General features: G+C 43.3%; 1 protein-coding gene across 1 annotated transcript; it reads right to left on the reverse strand.

Moving 5' to 3' along the window:
• Positions 1-1943: 1943 nt before the first annotated feature.
• On the reverse strand, positions 1944-3284 carry LOC102419551 (putative E3 ubiquitin-protein ligase UBR7). The gene is given in 2 exon segments (XM_014462611.2): positions 1944-3068; positions 3070-3284. Coding segments are annotated over 2 exon segments (1248 nt in total). The 3' UTR covers positions 1944-2035.
• Between the last annotated feature and the right edge of the window lie 6309 nt (positions 3285-9593).

The following is a 9593-nucleotide window of genomic DNA, read 5'->3' on the forward strand; positions in this document are numbered from 1 at the left end:
TTCCAACCTAGTCTTTCACCCTTTTCTACAAGGCCAGCCCCGGGCACACAGCATCTCCGTGGCCATAAGACCTCCAGCTCCACACCACTCTTCATGAGGATCTGTAATTGGGTGTGATCAGAGAAACATGGGATGGATCATTTCTTTGAGGCCTTGACTTTCTGTAGTTCTCATTCACCGCATCCAGGGATCAGTGGACACTCGTCTACATGGCTGCTGAACACACAAAGGGATATTAATAAACACTTGTGGCCCCAAAGCCTCAAATGCTTGTAGTCACATAACTCAAAGTTTGTCATCTATTGTCAGGACAGACTTTGTTCCTCCAGAGCAGGGGTGGGGAACCTTTTTTCTGCCACGGGCCATTTGGGTATTTATAACATTATTCACAGGCCATACAAAATTATCAACTTAAAAATTAGCCTGGTGTAGTTGGTCAAACATTTAATTAGCTTACCCCTAATGCCTTGGCAGGGCCAGACCCAATGATTTCCATGGGCCTTATATGACCCAGGCCAGACGTTGCCCAGCCCTGCTCCAGGGGGAGCAACTCCATTTATCAAAGGGTGTTTTCCCCATAGACTGAAGGGCTTTAAAGAGATTTCAAACCAACTGAAAGGACCTCCCTTCCAATACGGGGTTTTATACAGCATTCCTTGAGGTTCTTCAAAAGATCTTAGTCATTAGGGAACCAGTTGTGGGCATTAACACTTACATACATAAAGCTCATCATTCGCGCAGCCTAGGGAGTCTGCCTCTCCCACAAAAGGGCTCTCTCTGCCCTGCTCACAAGTAAGCTTAAGCCAGTATCTTTTCCTTCAGCACAAGTTAAGGGGGGAAATAATTTATTAGGGTTCTAATAACATTTTCATAACAGAACAATATCAAAATAGGTTTGTTTTTAATATATGCTTACGAATATCCCTGATAATATAAAGAAATCCAGAGGACTTTGTAAACCACCGAGATGTCACAGGGTAGCGCCCGGTCTGGTTTCTAGGCAGCAGGAGAGGGACTACTGTATGGCATGTTTTCTCCAGGAAGCCCTGTGAGCGCCACAGTTCTGAAATTCTAACATGCTAGTGCCAGCAGAATTGTGAATGACATTTTCACTTTAAATTTATTAGTAAAATTCCTATCAAAGGTTGGCTTCCTCAATCCTGCCATCAGCCAATCTCCCTGCCTATAACAGGCCACAAAACCATCAATCCTGGCCACCCCAGAGGTTGAGCCCAGAGGAAACAAGTTGTGAGATCCCTTGTAAGCCGTGACCCAACCTCAGAAAGCAGGGATGTGGGAGAAGAAGCAGACCAGGCTTGAGGAAGCTTTGACCCAAGGCACCATGATCACAGGGGTGAGGGGACCTAGAGAGGTTCTAGCTGCAGGAAGATGCCCCCAAAGCAGGTCCTGGAAGACAACAGCTCTGTGGCAGAGTAGACACATTTGGGAGTTAAAGACCAAAAAAATTAGAAAAGAAACTAGTTTACTCTCTCAAAACCAAATCAAACTTCTTAAAACTTATAAGGCCTAACCAGTTTGGCTCAGTGGATAGAGCGTCGGCCTGCGGACTGAAGGGTCCCAGGTTGGATTCCGGTGAAGGGCATATACCTTGGTTGCGGGCACATCCCCAGTAGGGAGTGTGCAGGAGGCAGCTGATCCATGTTCCTCTCTCATCAATGTTTCTAACTATCTGTCTCCCTTCCTCTCTGTAAAAATCAATAAAATATATTTTTTAAAAAACAAACTTATAAGCAAATAACCCTGGATAGACTGGGGGTGTGGTGGGGGCTGAAGTCTGTGGAATGAGTTGCTTTTAGCTGAGTCAGAAAGAATGCTGGTTGTGAAATCAGCATAAACACTGTAGCTACTGCAGTTAAGGAGAGTGAAGGAAGCTTAAGGTCAGAGGAGGCCTCTTCAAAGAGAGGATGGAAGAGGAACAAATGTGAAATATGCCTCTTTTATTCCTGGATCATTAAGTGGCATTTCCACGGCCTGGCTGAGAAGACGCCTGGCTGAAAAGGAGCCGTACTCCAGTCTAGCTGCAATAATACTGCATCCCATCCACCCTTCTTCTCTTTTTGGACTGAAACTCTTCAAAGAACTGCTGGATGTCCTCTCTCTTTACAACCGTGCCTTCATCAGCAAATCTCTTCAGATAGTCTTTAAGTTCAGTCTTCAAGTCATTATATTCACAAATGAGTTCCACTTGCTGGACTCTGTTCATGCTGCTAAGGGTGTCCATTAAAGGATCTGTCCTGCCAGCCGCCTGGTCAACCTTGCCCTTGTTTTCATAAGCCAGAACTGTGTCATATTCATCTGTCAGGAACAGGACATCTAGATCGCCATACATTTTCATACAGTCTTTGCAGGTACATAACTTGCTATGCCAGTTCAGGGGCCAAAAGGTGGCAGTGTCTTTCTTTATAAAATGCTTAGCTTTAAGCTCCTAAAGTTTGCAGCCAGTCTGTGATTCTGTATTGAGATGTTGATTCTTAAACACTGTCTGGAGATCAGACTCAGAACTAGAGCTGGCACATGGTTCATTAGTCTGCTCTGCTTTAACTGTCTTGACAGCATCCTTTGCATGTTCTGGAACATCCTCTTTGAGGGGACTATCATGATGATCTCCATTTTCAGGTTTGGTAACTTCCTCATCACCAATTCCATCGACATTCAGCACCAACCCATCATCCTCAGCAGATACTTTGGCTACTGCCAATTGTGCAGCGTAAGCCCACAAGAAAGAGCAGTGCTTCATACAGGCCTGGCACACCATCTCCTGGAAATCCCCACTCTCGGGGGGCATGGCACCAAGATGCCTTACATGGAACCAGTCTTCACAGACTACGCACTGGATCATCTCATCTGGAATCTCATCATCAGAATCAGGATAAGGTCTCTTACAAATGCAATACAATCCAAAAAAGTTGTCATTATACTTATTGCCAGAATTTATCTTTGCTTTGTCAGGAAATAATTTGCATTCCAAATTTTTAAACTTGCTGTTTCCACAATCACAATGAAAATTCCTTTTTGTATATAGCTCAAATAGTTTATGACTTCCATGACTCATAACTGCAAGCTAGGCAAATTCCTGCTGGTTCTTCTCCCTTGGGGGTGCAGGTACCACAGGCATATAGTGCTTGTCTCTTTACGGAGCCCTGCGAGTAGGAGCACTTCTCGGAGTCGCTGCCACCCAGGACGGCACACGCCTCCTTCTCCAACTCCTCGTCCTCCTCCAGGACGTCGACCAGCGACACCACGGGCTCCTCCGCTCGGGCCATCCTCAACTGTCACCCCGCTGCAGCTCTGCGCTGGTGGTGGCGGGAAAAGCAGCAGCAGGAGGCGTGGCCGGAGGAGCCACGGCCTGACTCTTCTATGGCAGGATCTAAAAGGCCATGGCAGGACTCCCACCTTCCAGTAATGATCAACATAATTTGATGAACAAGAACAGATCCAGAGACAAATGTCTGGGGAGGGCTGTTTAGAGAGCAACCAAAGGACTTGTATGCGTGCATATTAGCATAACCAATGGACACAGACACTGGGGCAGTGGGGGCTTGCCCTGGGGTGGGAATGGTTTGTGGGGGGGGGGTCAAATGGGGGGTGGGGGGAAAGGAGACATGTAAAATTTTAGATAAGAAAGAAAGAAAGAGCCTTAACTGGTTTGGCTCAGTGGATAGAGCGTCGGCCTGCGGACTCAAGGGTCCCAGGTTCGATTCTGGTCAAGGGCATGTACCTTGGTTTCGGGCACATACCCAGTAGGGAGTGTGCAAGAGGCAACGGATCAATGTTTCTCTCTCATCGATGTTTTTAACTCTCTATCCCTCTCCCTTCCTCTCTGTAAAAAATCAATAAAATATATTTTTTTTAAAAAAGAAAGAAAGATAAAATAAAAACAAGTTGATCAATTAAAAGAAACAATAATAAATATTTTTAAAAAGAAAAAAAATGTATTAACTTATCAGGGAGTAGTTGTTGAAGCCCCAGAAACTCAGAAAGACACTAGAACTGGTCTAGAATGGAAATGGGTTCACAGATCCCTTGCACAGCAGAGAACTGGAATTAGATTTCCTGCAAAAAGTCAGGAACCAGGAAAGAGCTGGCCCACCCTTGATTGGGGGGTAGAAAAACACCTTTAACCTTTGAGACATGACCCCAAAGTGTCCTAGACCATAGAAGAAAGAGGAGAAAGAAGGCCACTTTAGTAACTGTTCAAAATCCCAAACCCAAGTAGCAAAAGGTGAGGACCCAAATCTGCCCTTTAGAATGGTGTGGAAACCTAGGACCAATAAATAACAACAAAAACAAAAAATGCTCTGAACCTTGTGACTCAATAGGGCCCAGCAAGGCCATCAGGACACTGCCCCTTCATAATCCAGGACACATGCAAGACTCCCATGAAAACAAAACTTTCCAATAGATGAGTTCACAATCAATTTTTACAGAGAACTAACAACCACTACAATCAATAGCCAGCTGACATAACAAATGGGACAATTCACACTTTAAGAACCAAAAATAATAGAGTAATCTGAATGTAACTTTAAAATAAGTATGTCTTTAAATCCAGGGGAATTTTGTATCAAAAAAAAAAAGAAGATTGGAAGAATGTTTTTGCCTTGGATTCCTCTGAAAATTACAAGGTGTTATTTTAAGGCATCATCCACAATATACAAAAACAAAGAAATAGAAGAGAAAATAAAAAGAGATGTTTTAATGGAAGTCAAAAAGTAGATGTAAAGTGGTAACTGAGTTATCAGACCAGAAGAAAAGACACTGAGACATTGAAAGGAGCTGGAAAAAATCTTAAAAAAACAACAACATCATATCTTCAGAAAGATCAGAGAAAATGCTACCAGATCAAATCCATGAGGCAAGAAAAAGGTGCTATGAAAAGAAACATTAAGGAACAGAAAAAAAAGCCCATTAGAAATTTAAAATTGGACAGCAGAAATTTTCAATTCCAGTAAAATTAAGGGTAACTTCATGGAAAGTAGAAAGATGAAGGTATTGAAAAATAGGCAGGAAGTGATAAGAATATTAGAGAATCAATTTGGGGACTCAACACCCAGATAAAAGAAATCCTAGAAAAAAAATGAATAGTGAAAACGAAGGGTGGAAAAGTAGCAAATAATACAAGAAAATTTCAGAGAACCTGAGTTTCCAAATTAAAAGGATTCACCAGGTGCCCAGCAAAATGAATGAGAAAAGAAAAAAACCACCAAGACACATTAATATGCATTATAAGACTGGAAAGATAAAGAGAATATCCTAAAAGCTTCTAAGAGGAAATTCAGCCATTTACAATAGATCAAGAATTAGTAAAACATCAGAAATCCAGCAACTGTAAAAAATAGAAGAAATTAAGAAGAGCCTGCAAAATTCTGAAGGAAAATAAATTCCAACCTAGAATTCAGAACTCAGCCAAATACCAATGCAGTATGAGAGTAGAATGAAGGCTTTTTGGAAATTTAAGTTCTCTAAAATGTTATCTCCTATATATACTTCCCTCAGCAAAATCCAGTAATACAGCAAAATAAGGGGCTAAACTAAAAGAATGCTAGCTAACATTTATATAGTACCTATTGTATCTAGGCTTCTTTTATGTGTCTGTGTGTATGTGTGTACTCATTTAATTAAATCCTCATAGGAATTAGCAGAACATTATTATTATTATCCACATTTTACAAAGTGGTAAAGAAAGATTGAGTAATCTGCCCTTTGTCACAAAGCCTGTAAGCAGCAGTTCGGCTCCAGAGCCCATACCTTTAAATAACGGGGAAGATTTAACACCCATTCATTAAAGGAACTTCCTGGACCTGATAAAGCAGCTCTATGAGACTGACTAAAATTGTACACCTATGGATGAGGACATTGGGGGGTAGCAGAACATTATTATTATTATCCACATTTTACAAAGTGGTAAAGAAAGATTGAGTAATCTGCCCTTTGTCACAAAGCCTGTAAGCAGCAGTTCGGCTCCAGAGCCCATACCTTTAAATAACGGGGAAGATTTAACACCCATTCATAAAAGGAACTTCCTGGACCTGATAAAGCAGCTCTATGAGACTGACAAAAATTGTACACCTATGGATGAGGACATTGGGGGGCGGGGGGAGGGAGTTAAGGGCAGAGGGTGGGGTGGGAACTGGGTGGAGGGGAGCTATCGGGGGAAAAAGAGGAACAGCTGTAATAATCTGAACAATAAAGATTTTTTTTAAAGCAGCTCTATGAAAAATCTTTAGCTTACATCAAGTATGTCAAACTCAAAGGCTAACATGGGCCAAATAAACAAGGCATGTGGCCCACGGGCTGCAAGTTTAACATGCTTGGCTTACATCATCTTTATAGAGAAAGGTTAAATGCTTTATCCCTAAAAATCAGAATAGGGTAAGAATGCCCACTCTCACAACTTCTGTTCAGCATGGTAGTAGAGATCCTAGCCAGTGAAATAAGGCAAAAAAAAGAAATAAGAGGCATAAAGAAAAGGAAGAAATAAACTGCTTTGTTCTCAGATGTCATGATTGTTTTAAATGTAAAATCCAAAAGAATCTCTAAAAATAAAACTACTAGAACTAACAACTGAATTTACTAAGGTCCCAGAGTATATATACAACTCAATTATATGTCTATATACCAGTAAGAAAAAAACTGGAGAAAAAGATCACACACAAAAATAATATTTTTTAAAATACCATTTATAACAGCATCCAAATAACCATAAAATAAATACTTAGGGATAAATTTAACAAAACAGATCCAAAAGCTATGTACTCGAAACTCTAAAATTAGAAAATAGATAAATTAGAAAATCTTACATAACAAAACCCTAATACGCAAGTCGACCGAACTGCAGAACGACCAGTCACTATGACACACACTGACCACCAGAGGGAAAACGTTCAATGCAGGAGCTGCCTCCTGGTGGTCAGTGCGCTACCACAGGGGGAGCGCTGCTCAGCCAGAAGACGGGCTCACAGCTGGCGAGTGTAGTGGCAATGGTGGGAGCCTCTCCTGCCTCTGCAGCAGCACTAAGGACCCCTTGGGGTCCTGGACTGCAAGAGTGCGCAGGCCAGGCTGAGGGACCCCCCACCCCCATGCACAAATATCATGCACTGGGACTCTAGTATCTAAATAATTGAAGAAAGACACTATGCTCATGAATAGGAAGACTCAATATTGTTGAGATATCAATTTTATCCAATTGATCTATAAAATCAACATAACCCTAAACGAAATCCCAGTAGGATATTTTGTAGAAATTGACAAGCAATTTTAAATTATCTGGAGATGTAGTTAAAGCAACTTAGAAAAAAAGGAGCAAGCCAAAACAGTAATCTGTCCAGATTGCAACAGGACTATGAAGAAGAGAGGAATAAAATCCAGATTATCATTATTTTTGCTGGAACTAGTAAGAATCGTCCTCAGATAGGGTGGCAAGGGATGGTGAGGGGGCTGTGGTTAGTCAGAAGCGAATCTAGTATACAGGAAAGCAGTATATTTCAACAAAATTACTTGGAGGTTGGAAAAAAATTGTAATATATTTTTATTGATTTCAGAAAGAAAGGGAGGGGGGAGAGAGAGAGGAAAAAAAACATCTTTACTAATAAAAGGGTAATATGCTAATTAGACCAGACATCTTCCGGACGTCCTTCTGGACAAAGCCACGGTGGCGGGGGCCAAGGCAGAGGCGGTTAGGGGTGACCAGGCCGGCAGGGGAGAGTGGTTAGGGGAGACCAGGCTGGCAGGGGAGAGTGGTTAGGGGTGACCAGGCAGGCAGGCAGGTGAGCAGTTAGGAGCCAGTGGTCCTGGACTGTGAGAGGGATGTCCGACTGCCGGTTTAGGCCTGATCCCCGGGATTGGGCCTAAACTGGCAGTTGGACATCCCCTGAGGGGTCCTGGATTGGAGAGGGTGCAGGCCAGGCTGAGGGACCTCGCACCCCACCCCACGCCCATGCACAAATTTCATGCACCAGGCCTCTAGTCAATGATAAGAATCATTGATCGGCTGCCTCCTGCATGCCCCCCTACTGGGGATCGAGCTCACAACCCAGGCATGTTCTCTTGACCAGAATCAAACCCCGAACCCTTCAGTCTGCAAGCCGACATTCTATCCACTGAGCCAAACCAACTAGGTCTGGGGCTGGAACATTTTAACCAAGTCTTCAAAGCCAATTTTCAGTTTTTCAAAATTAGCAAGCATTGTGCAAAACATCCATTCACATCCCAACCCCTGTCCCCAACAAACCCTATCCTCTGATATTCACCTGTCCTTAACCCCAATCTTATCTGTTTGATGGTGGGGTAGGAGGTGTAATGGCCACTGTAATGAGAAGGTATCCTTTTTTAAATATTTTTTTATTGATTTTTAGAGAGTGAGGAAGGGAGAGGGACAGAGAGAGAAACATCCATGTGAGAGTGAAAAATCGATCAGCTTCCTCCCACACCCACCCCCCCTGCAACCAGAACTGAGCCTGCAACCCAAGCATGAGCCCCAAACAAGAGTTGAACCAGCAACCCTCTGGTGCATGGGAGGATGCCCAGCCAACTGAACTACACAACTCAGGGATCAAGAAGGTATCTTAAGACCGAAAAATGATGCAGGCAACTTCACAGAATATAACACAATTGATTATAGGGTCATTTACTTAAGTGATATAGTTCAGAGGGACAACAACCCAGCAATCTGCATAGATTATTCTCCACTAACAGGCTCCTGTTACAGTACTTGTTTTATAGTGTAACTCAGGTACTAATGATTGACAAGACAAAAGGACAAAGAATGCAGTGCATGCTAGGAGTCATACCTCCTTGTGGTCTTATGATAGATGATTGTTCATCATAAATACTATCACCATTTTGACATTTATATTTATCTCAGTTGTTGTGCCATTCCCATTCTTACTAACAAAAACATTTAAGGCTACATTGTGTAAGTTTAAGGAACACAGATAATCATGCTTGCTAATGGCAATAACATTGGTTAGAGATCACAACATGAAAACTTAGAGATGAAAGAAATCTGGGATACAGAGATGGAGTTTGTTTTGTTCACATCCACATTTATACACTGTCCCTAACTCTCTGCCATCTCTGACCCCTCCCCCTGACTCCTCTCCTAAGATGCACCCCATCCCTGATCTCAGCACCATCCTGAACATTGAGCTCCTCCCTGAGGTGAACTCTCTGCCTGACCTTCACTAGGTATCTAATCCTTATCCTATCTAGTGATCGAAATACCAGTCTTTTATATTTTAACTAGGGGCCCAGTGCACAAATTCGTGCACCTTGAAAGGAACTGTGGGCGCGAGGCTGAGGTAGGCACAGGGGCGGGTCTCGGCCCATCCTCCATTCCCCCACCTGGCCCCTCCCACCACAGCCCTCCCCCTCCACACACCCCTCCCCCCGTCTCCTGTCTGCTGACAGCCCCACTCCCGCCGCTGCCCTTCCCACATGCTGATGGGCGCCAGCCCCTGCTCACACCCACCTGAAGGCACGGAGCAATTTGAGTCTGGTGCCAGCGACGGTGCCAAGAGGGGGCCAGCCGCAGTCAGCAGTAACGAGCTAAAGCTTCCAGCCCCATTCCCCCC

The sequence above is a fragment of the Myotis lucifugus genome, unplaced genomic scaffold, assembly GCF_000147115.1.
Source record: "Myotis lucifugus unplaced genomic scaffold, Myoluc2.0 scaffold_3, whole genome shotgun sequence".
In the NCBI taxonomy this organism is placed as follows: domain Eukaryota; kingdom Metazoa; phylum Chordata; class Mammalia; order Chiroptera; family Vespertilionidae; genus Myotis; species Myotis lucifugus.